This window comes from Schistocerca americana, chromosome 5 (genome assembly GCF_021461395.2).
Source record: "Schistocerca americana isolate TAMUIC-IGC-003095 chromosome 5, iqSchAmer2.1, whole genome shotgun sequence".
Lineage (NCBI taxonomy): Eukaryota > Metazoa > Arthropoda > Insecta > Orthoptera > Acrididae > Schistocerca > Schistocerca americana.
The window spans coordinates 88,554,559-88,577,156 of NC_060123.1; the positions used below are offsets into that span (position 1 = coordinate 88,554,559).

Sequence of the window (22,598 nt, forward strand, 5' to 3'; positions counted from 1 at the left end):
GTCAGCGTATGCACATATCTGGCTTGTTTTCATAAATATGGGGCCCCTTTGTTAACTTCATTTACTAGACTATGCAGAGCTCTATCGAACAGGGCAGTGGAGAGACTATCACCTAGCTCCACACCTTTATTAAAGTCAAAGTTTTCACTGGTTCTGCTAAGGACATTCACTGTTGCTCTTGTCTCTGTCATTGTCATTCTGGTTAGTCTTATTAGTTTAGTACATAAACAAACTTCTGCCAGTAGTCTGCATAGTTCTTGCCGATCTGTGCTGTCAAAGGCTTGTTGAAGTCGATGATTAGGAAATGCAGAATAAGAACAAAATAAAAGAGGCAATTCACATATACGGGTAATTAAATAATTAAAGGTCGAATTTGATAAGGATACGACATGCAGTGAGTTATTGATGAAACTATATGTAGAAAAGGTTCATTGTTAGCTCATGTAAATTTCACGATCCCTACAACTGCGAAATGTAAGAGGCTGAAGTAAGATACTAACAAGCATCCTTCTTCAAGTGTATACCATCCTTCCGTGAGTAAAACAAACCTGCCGACCGTCTTTATTTTTTTCAATTTGCATCTATATGTGCTTCTACGTCTATACTCTATAAACCACTGTGGATATCATGGTAGAAAGAGCGTCTCACTGTACCAGTTATTATGGTCTTTCCCCGTTATATTCACGTATGGACCATGGGAGGAATGAGTGTCTGAATGGCTCTGTGCGTGCTGTAAAGAGTCTGTTGACCTCAGGATCCGGAGGAGAGCGAAAATCAGAGGGTTGTAGGATGTTGCTAGAGTCATCATTTAAAGTCGGTTCTTGAAACTTTATAAGAAGTAGTTCTCGTCTATCGTCAAGAATCTGCGAGTTCAGTTCTTTCTACACCTCCGTGATACTCTCCCACAATTCAAACAAACCTGTGACCATTTGCGCTGCCCTTCTTTGTATATGTTTATTTAGTCCTGTTTGGTATGGGACCCATACAATTGAGCATTATTCTAGGGTGGTTCCCACGAGTGATTTGTAAGCAGTGTCCTTTGTAAACTGACGGCATTTACCCAGTAGTCACCAATAAACCAAACTTTACCACCTGTTTTAAACACGAGAGAGCCAAAGTGATTATTCCATTTCATAACCTTACAAAGTGTTTACTGTAGTTTACCGAATTTATAAAACTATCTACTTGTTTCAGTTGATTTTTGTACTTTGGTAATCATTGTTGCTGGTACCAAGTTCAATATGGACATCCTCAAAGAGAATGGCATTAGATCTAATATATTTCACTCACAAGTGCGGTTCTGAACTGTCTACTCTACGTAGCTTTCAGAGAAGGCAAGCAGTAATGTTTCACAGGATGTCTGTCACACCAAGTACTAATAAAACTTTAACTATCCCGTTTGCCTGTTGAATAATGTGAGTCAACTCCATTGATCACAATAAGATTCAGGAACTTAAATACAAGTGAACCTCGGGTTCCTGCAAAGTTTTAGTTTAAATCATGAGGTGAATCTATTGGTCGGTAGAAGGATTCAATTATAACTTTATGCCCAGGCGTGATACTGAGTCTTGCGTAAACAATCTTGCGTGCAGTTTCATTTTCCGTCTCGGTGGATTTGAGTTTCTTGTGTACTGCGATAATACACCACTTCCATTTCCCAGTAGTCTGTCTTTTGATGTATGTTTAAAATTTCCTCAAAAATCTCACTGCTATCAACCACAAGCTTTAACTAGTTTTCTGTAACTAGTATTTTGGGAGCTTCACTGCAATTTAGGAGCGCTTCAAACACTGGCCTTTTGTTGTGAATGCTTCGGGGGTTAACTACCAGGATTTTTATAGTCTCGTCTGTGGGGAGTATTTCTTTGTATCTTACACTGATAAAAAAAATGTCTGTGTGAATTCTTATGGGACCAAACTGCTGAGGCCATGGGTCCCTAGTCCTACACATTACTTAAACTAACTTATGCTACGGACAACACTCGCACCCATGCCCGAGGGCGGACTTGAACCTGAGGCGGGTGAGACATCGCAGTCCGTGACATGGCGCCTCAAACCGCACAGCCACTTCTCGCCCCCATAATCTAAAAACCTGTTGTGTGCAGCCCACACATAGTCAACAACGTCGGTAGCGGTCTCCGACGTGAAGTGCACAAATGACACATTTAGTGGAACGTTTCAGTTCTCAACCCAATGGCGCAATTCTAAATAACTAGAGTCCAGCCTGTCCCAGAAACTTCGCAGTTTCTCGTTCAAGCCTACCACTCGACTCAGAAACAGAGTGCCCGATCTCTTCTGGTGGCAAAGCTGCATACTATGAGCAAGGCTAGTATTCTTAGCCTTCTCTGCCAGTAGCCTGAACGATCCAAGTATGACTTCGGAACCCAGGCGATACGCATCGTTTGTTCCACAACTCACCGCAGTCCGCAGTTCGTTGCCCCCCGTTCCCTGAATGGCTGCCGGAACAGGCATACACGCTGAGTGCACATGGTGTCCCTTCCCATCCCTTGTTGCTATTTTTCTAAGTGGTACCATTATTCACTGTATATTTGAAGTGCCGAAGATTAATAGACCCTTGCCTTTTTGTGTTTACCTCCCCTTGTCAAGGGAAACAGTGCGTTTCCTAACAGGTGAATGGGGACTCAGTTTTGGTTTCAATGGAAGACAGTACCTCGTCCTTGTTCATTACGGGGATGGATGTAACAACCTGAGTTCTCGATTTCCCAAACTGACGCAAAAGTAAAGAAATCAACAAAAATGCCTGAAACGTCCATCATACAGGTCTGCATAAGAAAAGCATGACGTGTAACTCTTTCAGTGACAGTGAAGTCTGATTATTCACCGTGCAATCCCCTTACTTTGGTTAAAATAAGAAAGATACAGGCTATCTGATCACGGCCATGAACTGCGCAAGAAATTAGATTTTGACACCATTTCCTTCTAATAGTTTAATTTGTGAAATTAATGCTTTCTAAACAAGTGGTCTGCATCGCACTTAATCAAAGGAAATGCTCCACTTGGTGCTAAATAAATCAAACGATTCTTAAATGGGAGAAAGTCTGAGTGGCTGGGGTAATTCATTAAGTTCCACCGAGTTCATTTTGGTATCTGTTCTCATTCCTTGCACCTGTGTATGACCTTCCACTTGATACATATCAAGTTGACATTTTCTATAGATCACACAAGTGTTGTAAGCAAGCTAGCTACAGAGACAGCAATAGAAGAAATTGTCAGCTTTTGAAAGAAATCTCTACAACAATCGGAATAAAACTGCAATAAACGTACCACCCCAACGTATTTACGTATTTACACGCATTAACGTCGTATGCCATAGTATTCTGAGGAAATTCCTCAGTTAAGATGAAACTACTGCATACACAAAACTGAGCAGTGAGAATAATATGTGTTACTCATCAACCGCCTTTACAGTACCTTATGACGTACTGGAAATTGAACCTCCGCAGAATGTAATTTCTTAAGTAGTATTCGTTATAACCAGTCCAAACCAATCTGAGGACAATTATAATGTCCATCGTCTCAAAATTAGAAGGAAAAATGGCATTTGACATTCATTACTAGAGCCGTTGATGGCTCATGAAGCAGTCACAAAAACCTGTGATCATTCGTCCTATACAATAAAATGTCTTGTAGCGTTAAAAGAAAATGTATAGTGAAATCTAAAATCGTTTTTTCTGGAACATTCCTACTATTCTTTAGAAGAGTATTTAAATAATTAAATGACATGTTTCGAACGATGAAGAAACAAGTTAATTTGTTCTTGATTTACGTTTGCTTCTAATGTGCGCATTGCCAAAATTAATATCTTAAGATAAATTACATTTAATCTACTTTAGGATTTAGTAATCTGTAAACGGCCAACATAGAACCAATTACAACAATAAATCAAGTATACGTATCATGCAGGCCACCTGATTTCACGGCATTTCGAAATAAATCGTACAAATGATCTACATAATTTGTAGTAACTTACGAACTACTTATTTAACATGAATTTCATTGAAAATCAGAAGGAAGTCGCAGCTGTCTCAGTTCCCTGAAGTATGTCACGACAGCGACCAACACACTTAGACACTTAGTCACTTGAATGTGTTAATGTACTTTCACAATGAAAACCAATTCCAACAAAAAATCTCACAATAGATTCAGGTTTGGCGAACTAGTAACTGTTGTGAGTTTGGAAATTCAGCAACTATTGTCAAGTGTTGCAAAATGTTTGCAACACACACACATTCGGCTTCTTTTTATCAACCCAAAAAACGACCAGTGTTGTCCAGACCAGAAAGTTTTCGTCACAAAGAAAAGCCTAACATCTTCTATTAGAGGAGCTCTGTATTGAAAATAGGCAAGGTTTCAAGAATTTTGTCAGAATAACCTGTGAGCAATTCGAAGAACTCTTGAGGCATGTAGCAATACATATTCAACGGAAAAGCACAAATTTTAGAGCTGCAGTATCACCTGCAGGAAAGCTTGTAAGTCTTCGATTTTTGGCAGCAGGTGACGGTTACAAGAGTTTAATGTACTCTCATCGAATTTCACTGGCCAAGAAAAGTGATGCTATTGTGCCTAGAGTGTGCTGGATTATCGTTGTACTCAAGGATTTGTAATATTATATAGGTACTACACATTCCCAACACAGTGCCACATACCACATATCCAGTTCGTTACCAATTCCCCACTATCTGAAAGCAGTGAACTGAAAGTTTTGTTAACTTCAGATTACCGCAGTAGTCGGCAGGTTCTTCAACCTTTTAGTGAAAAACTAAGTTGCCAGAAACAATTTAAATTTAAATTCACCTGCTCCCAGATACGCTCCATCTTGCCAGCTTCATGGTTTATATCACTGCCTAAAACGTAAAATGAAACTAAATAACGTAATAATGAAATTACTGAATCGGGAGTTTCACACAAAGGTTTCCTAAGTTCAGTTTCTACAGCGTAACTTTGTCTCGAAACCTGGCTGAAAATCCAAATAGATTCTGGTCGTATGTGAAGTATGCTAGTTGCATACTTCTATGTGCGATAGCAATAGAGATACTATGGAAGACAGCGCTGCTAAAGCAGAGTTACTAAACACAGTGCCGGCCGAAGTGGCCGTGCGGTTAAAGGCGCTGCAGTCTGGAACCGCAAGACCGGTATGGTCGCAGGTTCGAATCCTGCCTCGGGCATGGATGTGTGTGATGTCCTTAGGTTAGTTAGGTTTAACTAGTTCTAAGTTCTAGGGGACTAATGACCTCAGCAGTTGAGTCCCATAGTGCTCAGAGCCATTTGAACCATTTGAACTAAACACAGTCTATCTAAATGCTTTCATAAAAGTAGACGAAGTAAATATTCTAGAATTCGAATCAAGAACAGTTGCCGACATGAGTAACGCAGAAATAGATATCCTCGGTGTAGTGAACCAACTTAACTCACTTAATAAAAGCAAGTCTTCTGGTCCGGACTGTATGCCAATTAGGTCCCTTTCAGTGTATGCTGATGGAATAGCTCCGTTCTTAAAATGATATAAAACCGATCACTCGACGAAAGGTCCATACCCAAAGACAGGAACGTTGGATAAGTTACTCCAATATTCAAGAAAGGTAGCAGGAGTAAACCTCTAAATTACAGGCCCATATCATTAACGTCGAAATGCAGCAGTGTTTTGGAACATAAATTGTATTCGAGCATTATAAATTACGTCGGAGAAAACGGTCTCTTGACAGACAGTCAATGCGGATTTAAAAATCATCGTTCTTGTGAAAAACAACTAGTTCCTTACTCGCATGAAGTGTTGAGTGCCACTGACAAGGGATTTCAGATTGATTCCGTATTTCTGGATTTCTGGAAGGCTTCTTAACACTGTGCCACAGAAGCGGCTTGTAGCGAAATTGCGTGCTTATGGAATATCGTCTCAGATATGTGACTTGGCTTCGGATTTCTTGTCAGAGAGGTCACAGTTCCGTAGTAACTGACGGAAAGTCATCGAGTAAAACAGAAGTGATTTCTGGCGTTCCCAAGGTAGTGTTATAGCCCCTTTGCTATATATATAACGATTAGGGAGACAATCTGAGCAGCCGGTTAGTTTGTTTGCAGATGACCCTGTCGTTTATCGACTAATAAAGTCATCAGAAGATCAAAACAAACTGCAAAACGATTTAAAATAGATATATGAATGGTGCGATAGTTGGCAATTGACTGTAAATAACGAAAAGAGTGAGATAATCCACATGAGTGCTAAAAGGAACCCGTTACACTTCGGTTACACGATAAATCAGTCACATCTAAAGGCCGTAAATTCAACTAATTACGTAGGAATTACAATTACGAACAACTTAAATTGGAAGGAACACGTAGAAAATGTCGGTAAGTCTAACCAAAGACTGCGTTTCACTGGCAGGACACTTAGAAAATGTAACAGACCTACTAAGGAGACTGCCACAGTACGCTTGTCCGTCCTCTTTTAGAATACTGCTGCGCCGTGTGGGATCCTCACGAGATAGGATTGACAGAGTACATCGAAAAAGTTCAAAGAAGGGCAGCACGTTTTGTATTATTGCGAAATAGGAGAGAGAGTGTCACTGAAATGATGCTGGATTTGGGCTGGACATCATTAAAACAAATGCATTTTTCGTTTCGACGTAATATTCTCACGAAATTCATATCACCAACTTTCTCTTCAGAATGTGAAAATATTTTGTTGACGCCGATCTACATCGGGAGAAATGTTCACCATGGTGAAATAAGAGATTTCAGAGGTCGTACGGGAAATTATATGTGTTCGTTCTTTCTGCACGCTATACTAGATTGGAATAATAGAGGTTTGTGAAGGTTGTTTGATGAACTCTCTGCCAGGCACTTAAATGTGAATTGCCGAGTATCCATGCAGATGTAGATGTACTAACTGGTTATTTGTGTGGACTACTGGGGCGTTCCATAGCATAAACAAAAGAAAGAAACAAAGGAGACGACACGGCATTGCGCATGCGCCACTGTTTTTGCTCACTCACCATAGCCTAAAAACTCGAGACAAAGCTCCCCTCAGCAGGTTTTTCAAACTCGCAATTTCAAAGGACTGTTGACAACGGTTGACAACTAAGCCAAACTTGGAGCTGAAATCATTAGTCAGCCGTGTTTGTTGGAGTTGGTTTCCGGTGCGAAGGTACCTTGTAGATGGCGCAGGCGTAGACTCACCGAGGCAGCTGTATCCGTTGCGGTGCAGCTCGTAGCCGGGCCTGCAGTCGCACTCAAACATGCCGTCGTGCAGTTCGTAGCACAGCTGCTCGCACGGGCTGCCGCGGCCGCAACGACCTGCAAACACACAGGAGAGCGGCGCGTCAGCGTCTCTGGGGCGTGGTGCGGCGCGGCCAGGAGGCGTGCACAGCGGGTATGCGTCACACGGTGTAGGAATTACTCCATTTCATGTCGTAGAAGTTATTTCGTTATTCTCGGCTATTGCTAAAAAAATACGATCAGTAGCAAGGCAGTTGTAAAAACCTGTACAAAGCAAGCAGTGAGATGATAGAGCGCTGAGGGCACATATGCCATCTAACGGCAGCGGGGTAAACTGAGGCAGCTCGCCGCTGAAAGGTGGTGCCACTAGCCTGCGAAATACGCAACCAGTAATTTGTAACTGTGTTTTAAATGTAAATAACGTTTTTGGAATTAACCTCTATATATTGTTAAGTAGATCTTAGCATTAAATTATTATGAACCTTTATAATCAAAGCTGTAGCGAGTCTTGGCTATAGGCTTAAGTTAAAATCTAGAGGGACTCCGCCGCGGAAGGATAAGCCGGGAGAAACGTTGAGACAAAAAGCTCCAGAGCAGTTTACTTTGTGGTGCGATGCAAACGTACAGGATTGTGTGGTGATTAAATTGAGCACACTCACTCTTGAACGGCTTCGGATGGACGGGAAATTATTGCTACACATAATGAGTATTAAGTAGGTATCTGTCAACCAATCAGAAGTGGCAGTGTTATTACGATAGCCAGTGGGAAGTCGTTTACTGTGAAGGAGGCTGACAGCACGTTGTAGCATTACTCGCTGTACTGGCCAAATATTATGATGGGAATTTTGACTTGGAAGTGTAAGTAGACTGTTTAGGGTTTTTTGTTGGTTACGCCACGTAGCGCTCTGTATGGAAATCACTGACTGTGCTGTGTGCAGTCTGTTTCTGGTTGGCATTGTTAGAATATTCGCTATTGTAGTGTTCGGCAGTTGGACGTGAACAGCGCGTAGCGTTGCCCAGTTGGAGGTGAGCCGCCAGCAGTGGCGGATGTGGAGAGAGATACGCCAGAGTTTTGAGCGGACGATCTGGACTTGTGTCCGTAGGATAAAGGAAATTTGTTTAATTGAATGTCACAAAATTATATAATTTATGACTTTTGAACGCTGTTAAGGTAAATACATTGTTTATTCTCCATCAAAATATTTCATTTGCTAACTATGCCTATCAGTAGTTAGTGCCTTCAGTAGTTAGAAACTTTTATTTATCTGGCAGTATTGGCGCTCGCTGTATTGCAGTAGTTCGAGTAACGAAGATTTTTGTGAGGTAAGTGATTCATGAAGAGTATAGGTTATTGTTAGTCAGGGCCATTCTTTTGTAGGGATTATTGAAAGTCAGACTGCGTTGCGCTATAAATATTGTGTGTCAGTTTAGTGATGATCAGAATAAGTAAAGAGAGAAATGTCTGAGTACGTTCAGTTTTGCTCAGCTGTTTGAAAGTCAAATAACGTAAGAGGTTAACCAAGACGGTTCAAAATGGTTCAAATGGCTCTGAGCACTATGGGACTTAACATCTGAGGTCATCAGTCCCCTAGAACTTTGAACTACTTAAACCTAAATAACCTAAGGACATCACACACATCCATGCCCGAGTAGGGATTCGAACCTGCGACCGTAGCAGTCGCGCTACCAAGACAGTCATTCATAATTTTTCTAATGGGACGTTTCAGAAGGCACTATGTAAAAGCTGCTAAACTACCCATCGGTAGCCAAATCTCGTCAGAGGCTGCAATATGTTGCTCAGCACCACAAAAGGACTGAAGTATTTATTTCTGTGGTGAAGTTTAGTGTATTCTATTTTTCACAGTAACAGACATATTGTAAAAGTCATGATTCTTCGTCCTCTTGTACACGCTAGTACAAGATAAGTGTTTAAAAGCAACAAGCTTTATCACAGTGTTGTCATTTCAGTAGTGTGTCCTTTTCACATATTGTGATATTTAATCAGCTACATTTTCAGATCATTAGCTGTATTACATACATCTACACAAAGTGATTAAAATTATTATTTCCATATTAAGCAAAGCATCAGATAGAGCTCAAAGTACCAGCTACATTATTACATTGACAATCATAATACAAGCAGCTGCAGAAGAGGCAAAAAAAAAAAAAAAAAGAAATTGTTCACATTTGTACTACCACAAAAAATATTATTACTATGGTGTTCAGACCATACGATTTCACTGATTCATGGCATGAGACACACTAAAGTTGTGTTTCAACAAAAGTGCAGCAAAGCGTTTTTGTTACATTGCATTGAAGTACTATCAGTTCTAAATCTATTTACGTTAATAATTATCAGGAAACATCAGTGTTAAAAATTAATTTTCTGGCAGTGGTCAATTCTGTATAAAGATAATGTTAAAGAATGATGTTTGTTAGTTGCAAAAACTACAAATAACACCACCACAGTAGCTACGCATATTCATTGCTTAGCAGGATCTTTTCACTCAACATTTCAGTATTATTTTACATAAAAGTGTCTCAAGTTTAAAATACATTTATTCTGTGCTGATGAAAGTGTATTTTCCTGCGGCAGTGAAATTAATACATGTGTATTATCCATATTGTCCATATGCAGTGTATGTCGCTATTTCAGAGTAGTTGTGTGCTCTCCTACTCCTTTCTACTTGTCAAGTTACTGGAGTGGTTCCAATTATTAAAAATGAAAGATTGTGTGGTAAGAGCATAGCTCTGCAGTGCCTAGAGCGATTAGTGAAATGAACCCTCAGGTCTTACTGCACCCGAGTGTCCGCCCATTATAACTACGAGTCCGATCGCCAACCACGGTCATTTATAGGCGAAAACCGGTCCATAAAAGGGTAGAACTGGATGGGGCATCGCAAGCGCCACTTGAAAAAACAGGTGCCGGTCGGAGTGGCCGTACGGTTCTAGGCACTACAGTCTGGAGCCTAGCAACCACTACGGTCGCAGGTTCGAATCCTGCCTCGGGCATGGATGTGTGTGATGTCCTTAGGTTAGTTAGGTTTAATTAGTTCTAAGTTCTAGGCGACTGATGACCTCAGAGGTTAAATCGCATAGTGCTCAGAGCCATTGTGAAAAAAACAGGTGGAACTGCAGAGTAGCGCCATATAGTGATACATCACAAGACCCGGTTGGCACAGTTACTTCGAACATAAAAAAAAAAAAAAAAAAACAGTAAGCTCGCTGACTGTAATCTAAAAATCGATAATAGCCAAGAACTGATGGAGTTGCGTACATTCTGATAAGTGCTATGTGAACAGTTTTGATGGTTCCAGCGCTGCTCTCAGCTGCTATCTTGCTATGCTTCCAGGCCTGCGACAACCGCTCATATGCAGTACTGCAGGTTCTTCGCCTCTATACTTTAGTTCTGATTGCCGCAGTGCTCCGGTTGTTCAGTGCATACTTCAGCTGCAGCCCTTCAGGAGACAATAAGTGAGTTCAAAGGTGAGGGGTGATGTGGTATTGCCCAGAGATCGCGGTGCCACGCAACACACGCCGATGCCACAGGCGTTAGTGTGTTCTCGCTGCAATCCACAAATAAGAATGGAAGATACTCCCGAAAACCACGCCTCCCCTCCCAGCACAGCAGTGCTCTCGCCGCGGAGGTCAGTATAGAGCCGAACACGGAAGCGCTCTGCCATAGTTTCTGGCCTCGGCTCAAGCAATCGACAACACTGATCACAACACGAATCGTTCACAGTTTCAGATGGCGTTGTAATTTCGTACATGTGGAACAGTTTGTTAATTAATGCACAAACAGCAAGTGATACTTTAATAGTTACTGTCAGCTGTAAATTATCGTGCTTTCCTGTGGCAAAGAACTGAGATAGGTTAGGTAAATCTTTTTATCATTAATAAAGTTAACAAATATTTCATGTGTGCTAGTCCCTATGTGCCACATCACCAATCAATCAAAGGAACCACAGTTAAGGTGGTACAGCTGTAGTCTCGTCTGGTCATAACAAATGGTAACAGTAAATAGCTCACAATACGCCCACAGGTGGTACAGCACTACAGTGCTCAAGCCAGCTGTGTGTAGGACAGTTTTATCTACATACACAGGGTGGAGAAAGACAGTCTGATAATGTCGGGCCACAGGAGGGGACGTAAGATCGAGCAAGATTTTGCGAACTCCCATACATCAGAAGAGGATGGCTGTGGGACTGTGGACATAAAACAACAGCCATTCGGCAACAAGCATGTTGGAGTGTGTGAGTTAAACTTGTCCCAGCTAACATCCGTCGTGCTAAAGCACAGTTATTAGTTAAATTAGTTTCAGCAGAAACGTCAAATCCAGGCTAACATTAAATTCCTATCCTTGGCTGGTTTCATATCATGCAAATTTCTTGCGATGTTCAGTGTATAAAACGTGACATTTAAATGAGCTATAATAATAGTACTCTAATACCATTATTTTCTTAATCTAGTAATGTGTGTACTGGAAAGAGCACTGTAGGAGCAGTAGCTGTTGAATCCAGAATGTCTCTCCAGTGATATCAGAGGGTGGAATCAAGAATCTAGTGCCAGCTGCTTCAGCAGTGACCCTTGCGACATGCTGAATTAGGCACTGTATACCACATTGCAGAAAAGTACTCAATAGATGATGTGTATGTATGACAGCTTTGACGGCCTTGAAATAAATAGAAAGCAGCGAAAGGTCAGCTCTACAGAACACCATAATAACACAGAAAATACGTACTCGATTTCTACTTTCGCTCTTGATTTGAAATGTCAGTTTGCAAGGTGCTAGCACTCTACCCTCTCTTGACACTCCACTGGGAAAGTAAAGTGGAAGATCTTGGCAGCTGTCCGCAGCTCGTGGTCTCGCGGTGGCGTTCCCGCTTCCCGAGCACGGGGTCCTGGGTTCGATTCCCGGCGGGGTCAGGGATTTTCTCTGCCTCGTGATGACTGGGTGTTGTGTGCTGTCCTTAGGTTAGTTAGGTTTAAGTAGTTCTAAGTTCTAGGGGACTGATGACCATAGATGTTAAGTCCCATAGTGCTCAGAGCCATTTGAACCATTTTTTCCTTGGCAGCTCACTTGGGAGCGAGCGAGATGCAAGTAGCTGACCCACAGGAGTTGGTGAGACAGCTGTCTGCTCAGATTCACCATGGAGCAGATCACTGGTGACTCTGAGGTTAACCAGTCTCTGTGCTCAAGTGTCACACATTGATTCACCATGCAGTGCTCTTGGCTTGGTCATTGATTCAGAACGCAGTCTGACCTGATTATGTCTTGATTCAGCACTTTCATTTAATTTCAGCTCAGTGTGGATATTCTTAACTATGATCATAACAGTATGTATATTACATTATTAAATTTTTCATATATGTGTAGAGTACAGAACACACTGTGTGTACATTTGTTGTGATAAGTTTTTAGTGTTTTAAGAATGTGTGTTAGTGGAAAATATTTTATGTTTGATTGCATGGCCCATCTTCTGCGCCAGCTGTTTTAGTCAATTACTATTCGTTTTCCACCTTAATTTTACTCCTATTAAAGATGTAAAAAAAACTTCAGACATGACTCACTTTTTTTACAAATTATATTCTGTGGCCATTCTGTCTCTCTCTCTCTCTCACACACACACACACACACACACACACACATACACAAACACAAACAGATACATACACGAATGCAGGAGAAACGCTCACAAACTACACAGAAAACAAGTAAATAAACATAAACATTGTGCTGATTACTGAATACGTAGAACTACACTTCTTATCCTGTTGTAGTGTTTTACAAAGTGACGTGAAGTGCAAATAGCGCCAATGGAACTTAAGAACAAGTGGCTTTAAAAATGGCGGGAAATTAACCGAGAGTGAATGTGAACCCAAGTTTCTTTTGACCTGTGCTTCCGCTGACAGCGACGATAAGTCGGTGGTTTGCAGAGTATGTAAAGAAGACGTAAAAACAAACTGTGTGCCAGCGTCATAAGGAAATACAGTTTTTAATCTATAACGACTAAAATTTTCAGATGTATTATCTATCCATATTTCAAGAACGACCATAGAAGATGCTTTGTAAATAAAATCGAAACGCGTGTGGTGTAAAAGTATTATTTAACTGCAGTAATCTGAACATGGCAAACCAAAAATAATTAAGTATTTCAATTTTGCCATGTAACGTAGTTTCAGTGTTGCAGGAGGCATGTCAACTTCATCACCTTTGGCTAGAAGAGCTTGATGCGATGCTTGGAATCATTTTACCAAACTGGGTAAAAAAAGGAACTGACGGCATTGCCATCAGATAACTTCCTCTTCCCCCGGTTCCTCATCAGACCTGAACAGAACTAAAAGTATCCAGTAGTACGTACGAAACGCAGTCAACTAATGGTACTTCCGGAGAAAGTGGAGAAATGCTCTCACAAATCATCCTCACCGATGTCTGCTTCCAATTCTGACAACGCTCTCCTTCCATAAAATAAAAATAAGTCTCATTCTGTATCCATCCTGCAAAGAGTCATTTGGTTCACGACGAGATCCTGATTTCTCTTTTGTGATACATTCAAGCCATCTAATTTTCGTTTGTGACTTCCATAAGTAAATCTCTCAGTTTTGTAAAACCGATTGCATTAATTAAAATTACAATTAATTACACAACGTTTAAAAAATGATGATTAGGCTTTGTACAAACTGTAATTGCAATTTCGGGAACGTTATTAAACTTTCTAATACCCAAAAATACGAGTTAAATACACAATGAGGTTATCCGGCCGCGGTGACCGAGCTGTTCTAGGTGCTTCAGTCCTGAACTGCGCAACCGCTACGTTCGCAGATTCGAATCCTGCCTCGGGCATGGATGTGTGTACTGTCCTTAGGTTAGTTAGGTTTAAGTAGTTCTAAGCTCTAGGGGACTGATGACCTCCGATGGTAAGTCCCATGGGGCTCAGAGCCATTTGAACCACAATGAGGTGACAAAAGTCATGGGATAACGATATGCACATATACAGATGGCGGTGGTATCACCTACACAAGGCACAAAAGGGCAGCCCAATGTCGTAGCTATCATTTGCGCCCAGGTGATTCATGTGAAAAGGTTTCTGACGTAATTATGGCCACACGACGGCAATAGACTTCCAACGCCGAACGGTATTTGAAGCTAGACCCATTGGACGTTTCTTTTCGGAAATAGTCAGGAAATTCAATATGCCGAGATCCACACTGTCAAGACTGTGCCGAGAATACTATATTTCAGGCATTACCTCTCGCCACGGGCAATGCTGTAGCCGATGGCCTTCACGTAAAGACCGAGAGCAGAGACGACTCTGCAGAGTTTTCAGTGTTGATAGAGAACCAATACTGCGTAAAATAACCGCATAAATCCATGCGGGACGAACGACGAACGTATCCGTTGGAACAGTGCGGCGAAATCTGGCGTCCATGGGCTATGATAGCAGACGACCAATGCCAAAGCCGTTGCTAACAGCACGACATCGTCTGCAGCGCTTCTGCTGGCTTCGTGAACATATCGGTCCGACCCTAGACGACTGGAATACCCTGTCTTCGTCAGATGAGTCCCCATCCCAGTAGGTAAGTGCTGATGATAGACTCGACGAAGCCATGGACCCAAGTTGTCAACAAGGCGCTCTGCATGCTGCTGGTGACTCCATAGTGGTGTGGGCTGTGTTAACAGGAATGGACTTGGTCCTCTGGTCCAATTGAACTAACCACTGTCTAGAATGGTTATGGCCCGCTAATTAGTAACCATTTGCAGCTGTTCATAGACTTCATGTTCACAAACAACAGCGTCATGTCACTGAGTCACAGTTGTTCGCGATTGGTTTTGAAGAACGTTCTGGACAATTCGAGTGAATGATTTGGCTGCCCAGATCGCTCGACATGAATCCTATCGAATATTTATGGGACATAATCGAGAGATCAGGTCGAGCACAACATCCCGCACTAGTAACACTTTCGCAACTATGGCTATAAGGCAGCATGGCCCAGTTTTTCTCCAGGGGCCCTCAACGACTTGTGGAGTCCATTCCACGTCGACATGCTGCACTACGTCAGGCAAAAGTAGGTTCGATAAGTTATTAGGAGGTATCCCATGTCTTTTGTCACCTGAGTGTATTTGAGTGCTGTCAAGTCAACGATTGCTGGAAACAATGAAAACAGTTATTTATATGCCCCGACGGCATATTTTATATACGAGAAGACGCATTTATAGTCGTACCTTCTAGAGAGCTTCCAGTCTGAAGAAAGAAACATTGCAGAAAATATTTCAAACTGATTAAGGGCTGTTATCACCAAATTTAATACCAAGTTTAAAGTAATTGTCATAACAACGGGCAGTACTTCAAACACGAAACAAGCTGCCATGTCTCTGAATCTTCTACATACCCCATGCTTTACACATTCATCAAATATCCTTTGGTAACATGCGGTACAAAAGTCAATACTGAAACCTGTTGAGGGCAAAAGACCACTCATGTTTTCCAATAAGTGTTGATTTTCTTTAAGATATTCAAAGAAATCTAAAAACTGTTCAATCTTCAATCAATAACCGCCATACCGGATAGGAATTCTTCAATTAGGGAGGAATTGGGTGACTATCAGTCAGCTCCAAAGATGCCGCGACATGCAACGATAGTCGAGATGGACTTTCATTGTAACCGACAACCGAAGATGATTTCACGAACTAGAAAATTAATTTCAATTATATTGTAAGTTCTATATGGCATTTTGCTATCAATAAAATTACGAAAAAAGTAACATGAATTAGTTTTATCTAATATAATTATACCCAATTTTATGTGATATTTTTGATTTTCATTGAAGGCAAAATCAATGACTTTTCGGTCATCTTAACACTCCAATGGACGTATCGAAAAATTATGAATCCACAGAGGATAATTTCATACTTGTGTCTTGGCGGCATTTAATCGCTCATTAAAAGGCGATACTGATCTCCCTTGAATATGCAGTCTGGAAATGTAGACCTTGAGTTCTGTGTCCGCGCTTGCATTTGTCATACGGCGTGTTACTGTCCATCAGTGTATCACGTCGCAAAAGCACATCAACCTGTCGATTTTAATATTGTCTGTTACGATACACCGATCCTAATTATTTTTCACACAACGTTTTCAAATATTAATGATGTTTTAAAATTCAACTCTCAAACCAGTAACTTTAATAGCTGCCGAATAGTACAAAATTTTCTTTAAACTCGAAACTGTCAGTCTTGATTAAAGAAACGTTTCATGACAAGTTGATATGACTTCGTAATACATGTAGAGCAGCTAAACAACAGTTTTTAACAACCCAGTGATAATGCAAATAATTCGGAATATTCTTTCTGAAGTACTTCTACATCTACGCCAGCATCTATTATCCGCAAGCCACATTACGGTGTGTGGTGGAGGGTACTTTGTGCACCACTGTCATTTACCACCCTATTTGACCCTCCTTCCTGTCCCAGTCATGACCGGTTCGCGGGAAGAACGATTGATGGTAGGCCTCTGTGTGCGCTGGAGTCTCTCTAATTTTGTCTCCACGGTCTTTTCGCTAGATCACACGTAGGAGAAAGCAATTGGTTGACTCCTCTAGGAACGTACGCTCTCTGGACTTTAACAGTAGACAACAACGTCTTCCACTGCGCTCCTTGTGCAGCGTTTGCCACTGGAGTTTCACGTTTGCTACATGAACCTGTCACGAAGCGTGCTGCTCTTCTTTGGATTCTCTGTTTCCATTATGAAGCCTATCACATACTGGCCCCAAACTGACATACAGTATTCAAGTTTTGGTCGAACGAGTGTTCGTTACCTATTTCCTAAACTGACGTGCAATATTCACATTTTGGTTGAACGAGTGCTTCGAAAGCTAACTCCTTTGTGCCCTCCAAGAGTTTCAATCCGGCATCCCCCTCCATCTGTGATTAGTTTTACCTGGTCATTCAACTTCCAGTCCCTCCGCACACACTTACTTTGTGGGTGTGAGTGCCTCCACTGATTGTTCTGCAGTCGTCTAACCATACAATAATGGGACTTTCTGTCTATTTATGAGCAATATATCAGTTTTTATGTTGAGAGTAAACTGCTGATCATTGCCCCAAGCGTAGATCCTTTGCACGTCTTTCTGCCGTTGCGACTGCAATAGCATATTCCACGAAAAGAGTCATGGAACTTTCTAAGCTATCCATGAAGGTTTTCAACAGTCACGCGGACTCAATACATATTCTTCATTCTCTGATTGATGTTTACCCGTGTTTGATCTTCGGCTGCCAAGAACAGACTAACAGTACGTTGGTTCTGATCGAATGCATTTGATAATAATATCGTCATAGTTCACGTTTCCGCATTTACCGCACGCAAGTCGGAGATACACGAAGGCCACACTAATAACTTGCCTCCATGTCGGTAATTATACCACCACAGGAGTCGTGCTACGTTGTATATACGCTGCAGCAACGCCCTCGAGACTGAAACTTTTTGATCACTTCTTATCTTTTCCAAGTTTCCTCTCAAATGTTCCACCACTACTGCTCTTGTGGCTGGGGGTCCGTGAAAGCATTCCTTGACAATTTCTGATCCACTTTTAACTCTTATCTCAACCTAAACTATTTTGCATTCGGAATCTCTACTAGCCACCGTAAATGTTATCCCGTTCTTTCTTTTTCTTTTACGTGCCTCCAGCACGGACACTTAACCTGTCTTTGCAGTAGATATTGCAGTCAGAGTTAACCATTTCTTTGCTATTAATACATGGTTCATTTGAATGCACTGGTTGTGACAAGACAAGGTAAGCGACTACCGCAAGCTGTGTCTACTTTTTCGACTTCTGAGTGCGACGCACTTCTTGTACCTAGTATCAGGGAGTAAGGGGTGACTCCACCTTAAAACTTAAACTTTTCAGAAAAAAAGTTAAAGGCTATTCCTTATCTTTGGAGTGTTTAATCTTAGATCTCAAAACGGTTTGGCTGTATTAAAGTTACAAGTACGTCTAACATATGTTTGAAATAAGGGCTGCGCGAAACGTAGTTTTTGATGTCTGTCGCCATCAGACAGAATCATCTTCACAGCGACGGTAAAACATTTTGCTTCCCAATGTTGGTTCAATCTACAATTAAAAAGTTGTCTTGTTATTACAGAGCAGCAGTAGTCAATAACGTACCAGATTTAAAGAGCGTGAAGTCAGCTTTACAGAGTTGTGTGAGCAATGACAAAAAACAGCACCATAAAAAGTCCAGGAGTTGAATTGTCCTGGTGTTTTTACAATAGCAGTTTTGCACTGGGTACAGCGTCAGGACCTCACAGAGGTAATATTTTCTTTTTTGTATTGATGTTGTGATGAACATAGTGCCTATATATCAGAGACTAGGATCTGATGCACTACTGGCAATATACGCTGGCGGCAAGATGCAAAATGCAAATGAAAGTTTGCACAGTGTCATTTGCTCCAAATGCTCTAAAGAAATGGTTGTGACTGAAACCAAGACATGTTTTGGTCTTGTAGAAGCTGTTTTTCAGATCAGTATGGAATGTTCCAAAAGAACAGGAGTCCCAGAAGTCCATTACCAACCTGCCAGAACTAGTTATGTTGATCTAGATATCGACGATGGATGAAGCAGAACCCCAAGATGCTGCGCGGCGAAGGAAAAATTAAAGAAAAAGGCTACAATGGTCTTTAAATTACAAGAAGAAGATGCCTTACAGAGGCAGGAATAGAAAACTTATGGTGCTGCAAAATTTGAATATTTAATAAAATTTTTCAATCCAGTTTCCAGAATTTTTCAAGCTCAAATTATTTAACCTATAATTAACCAACATCAATTAAACTTTTTCAGGAAGTATTCTTATTAACATTATCGAAAATATGTTTTGTTTGTTTTGTTATTACATTATATGCCAATAAGTAACGAATTAACTTGATTGTTGATGGTCCAGGCAGGTACTTTTTTAACGGGTGCAAAAAAGCATTGCGAGTGATGTGTAGGTTGCATAAATGACTACTGCATTAATAATGAAGAACATTACACACGTAAACATCCTGTTCGACGATACGTAGATTCAAAAGCGCTCAAACATTGGGAAAACTTTACAATTTGCGGTGCGCAGTGCACAGGAAAAATAGCGGTAGAATCGAGTTTATTCTGTTGCAGTTGTTACTGCAACACATAGAAGTCAGAATCAATGATGAAATTGCAAGTGCAGCTTCAACAAATGTGTTGCAAATGTTAAATTCTCCCGGGAATATTTTTATCTCTCATATTTTTATCTCTGCACCAAAAACGACATGGTTTTAAAAAAGAAATGTTACGGGGAAGAATTACAAGAGACAACACAAAGGACAACAAAAAAGAAAGTCAGCTATATGAGATAGTGTTTCACACAATTTCGCGGATCAGAAAGAACCTAACTGCGTTCGTAGCGATGGCTCTTCACATTTATTGAAGAAATAGTTAAGAGGACCGATCAGTAAATAATACGAGACTTTTTTTTCTGGAAGAATTTCGGTTTTGTTTAGGATTATAGTACACCATATTATTCACCTCTCTTTTCCAGTCTATTTTTCAACATAATCAGTACATAATACGACACATTTTTTTTCTGGAAGAATTTCGGTTTTGTTTAGGATTACAGTACACCATATTATTCACCTCTCTTTTCCAGTCTATTTTTCAACATAATCTCCGTTTAGTGCGACAGCCTTACGCCACCATTCTGAAAGGGCCTATATGGCTGCATGGTACCACTCGACCGGTCGATGTCGGAGACAACGCCTTGCTCCACCATAACCTGCCCATCAGCCACGAACAGAGTGCATTTTTCATTGGGCCAAACAGATGGAAATTGGAAAGTGAGAGACCCGGGATATAGGGTAGTTAAGGAAGAACAGTTAACGCAGTTTTGTGCCTCGTAGGGCGCAAGCAATCCTCCACATACGGTCCTTCGTTGCTCTTTGTGGTCTTGTGTTAGGCGGCAGAAAACCCAGCGAGCACACACCCAACTGGCTGACGAGTGTGTCAGCACTAGCAACAGCGACGACCACTTGAGCAGCGAGGTGTTTGTGATCCGTCGCTCAACTCGAAGGAGAGCGTCTGCATGTCGCAAATATACAGCTGTGTGCGACTGGGCGACACGCCTGAGATAGGACACGGTGGCGCGACCTTGTTGCTATGATGACAGAAGCCTCGCCCAACGACTCAGCTTGCTTTTGTTCATTGACAGGTCTGTGCAGACATCCTACAGGCGCCTATGAAGATCTGCGTTGCTCTAGTTTTCTACCAAGAGAGAACTCTCTGCCTTCAACGCGCCTCAGACACAGGCGTCATTTTAAAGATTATCTGTAACGCCGCTACCTATCGGAACTTCGCGAAACCATAAGGGCTGCAGCGGGAATATTTCAAGATGTATCAAAAGAGGAGGAGGAGATTAGTGTTTAACGTCCCGTCGACAACGAGGTCATTAGAGACGGAGTACAAGCTAGGATTAGGGAAGGATGGGGAAGGAAATCGACCTTTGAAAGGAACCATCCCGGCATTCGCCTGAAACGATTTAGGGAAATCACGGAAAACCTAAATGAGGATGGCCGGAGACAGGTGTGAACCGTCGTCCTCTCGAAAGCGGATCCAGTGTCTAAACCAAATGGTTCAAATGGCTCTGAGCGCTGTGGGACTTAACATCTGAGGTCATCAGTCCCCTAGAACTTAGAACTACTTAAACCTAACTAAGGACATCACACACATCCATACCCGAGGCAGGATTCGAACCTGCGACCGTAGCGGTCGCGCGGTTCCAGACTGAAGCGCCTAGAACCGCTCGCCCACCACGGCCGATAGTGGCTTAACCACTGCGCCACCTCGCTCGGTGTGTATCACAAGAGATTTCGCATTTGGTCGACCGAAACTGCCTGACGAAAGTGTTCTATTGCTTATTGAATGCCCCTCGTACTTTTCAATATCTCACGTCAATAAGCAAACACATTTACAGGAAATATAACCAGGCGCCTAATAAACGCGAGTTAGAACTATATCTTACTAATGTTGCTGCTCTGTCCAGTGTAGAAACTGCAGTACGCTGCACGCAGCAAAAAGATTAAGTTTGCAACTTAAAGCTAGAACCAAATAAGTTCTTCTAACAACAGCTCGTAATCGTAATACAAGGTAGCATGCCTTATTTATCTCTTTGTCATTTCGTTCGGTCTACCGGTTTCGAAGTGCATAATTTCGAGTCAGGTGATACTGTTTTCAGTCTACAATTAAAAATCGATACTTTATATTCAATCGTTAAATATTGCTTTTAAATTAACTTAAGAGCAGCGGGTACTCTAGTTTATTTGTAATCCACTTTCGTCTACCATATGTTGATAGTTGCCTACTGGAGAACTCTCTGTTGAAGTACACGTCTTGAGTATTTGATTATGGTTGCTAATACTGCAGGCTCATCTCACAGGAATTTCGCGGAAACTCATGCGAGACGTCACAGCTCTCGAAGATTACACGTCTCCCCTGCAAACGTTCACATCAAAGGCTGCTGTTACGCGACTTTGAGAGTTAAAACACACCGCTCCTCCACTGAATTAACTCAAGCGCTCTCTGACGGGAGTCAAGTACCGCACGTTCATTCTGCACGAGTGCTTTCAAAATAGAGACCAACCCAATTAAGTATGAACTGAAAGACACGTATAATCAAGTGAACTTGTCATTATTCGTCCAACCAGTCGATTAGTCGATTGCACGTTCTGCACGTAAAGTCGTAAAGCAGTTCCAAAACAGCATGAAACACCACCAAAATGTCACAAGGCACGTGGAGAAATTATTGTCTGTGCGTTCATGCAGTAAGCTGGTTAAGTATATATGACGGTCGAAACACCTAAGCACTCACAATTATGTAAAAGTACGGAAGGTGATGAAACGAGTAAAATCGAGATAGTAAAATGAATATCAAAAAGTGATTAAATTGTATTTGCGGCTTATCTTTTCTGACATTTCATATTTCCGTCGAAGAGGCAACAAAATTAAGTTCTGGACATGATCCCTCAGGTTTTCTAGGTTAACGTTGTGCTCTTGGGTGTTCTACCTAGTTGTTGGATTCATTTTTCTGCACGATATTTCGATGAACTTTTTCAGCTGCTGCGAGCTGTGATGTCATGGTTGTCTGCTGGGAGGCCAGATGGCGACTACGCATAATCAAACATGTAGAGGTACCTCAAGAAGGCGACTGAATCTCTTGTCGAAATTTTGTGCTGAAAAGTGGAGTCAACAATTAGGGTGAAAACGTGAAGACACGCGTTTAAAATTCAGGATTGTAGTAAGTTCAGATGGAGAACAGATTTTGTCGTTATGGCTCATAGGTTATCTCTTTTTACAGTGACGAACTAAC

At 41.4% G+C, this 22,598-nt stretch overlaps 1 protein-coding gene across 1 annotated transcript in view; it reads right to left on the bottom strand.

The window, feature by feature from the left end:
* LOC124616216 (pikachurin-like) overlaps positions 1 to 22,598 on the bottom strand; it is a 976,895-nt gene that overhangs the window by 583,542 nt on the left and 370,755 nt on the right. The window contains exon 2 of the mRNA XM_047144519.1: positions 7,189 to 7,305. Coding sequence (XP_047000475.1) covers positions 7,189 to 7,305 — 117 coding nt within the window. The remainder of the gene's footprint in view (positions 1 to 7,188; positions 7,306 to 22,598) is intronic.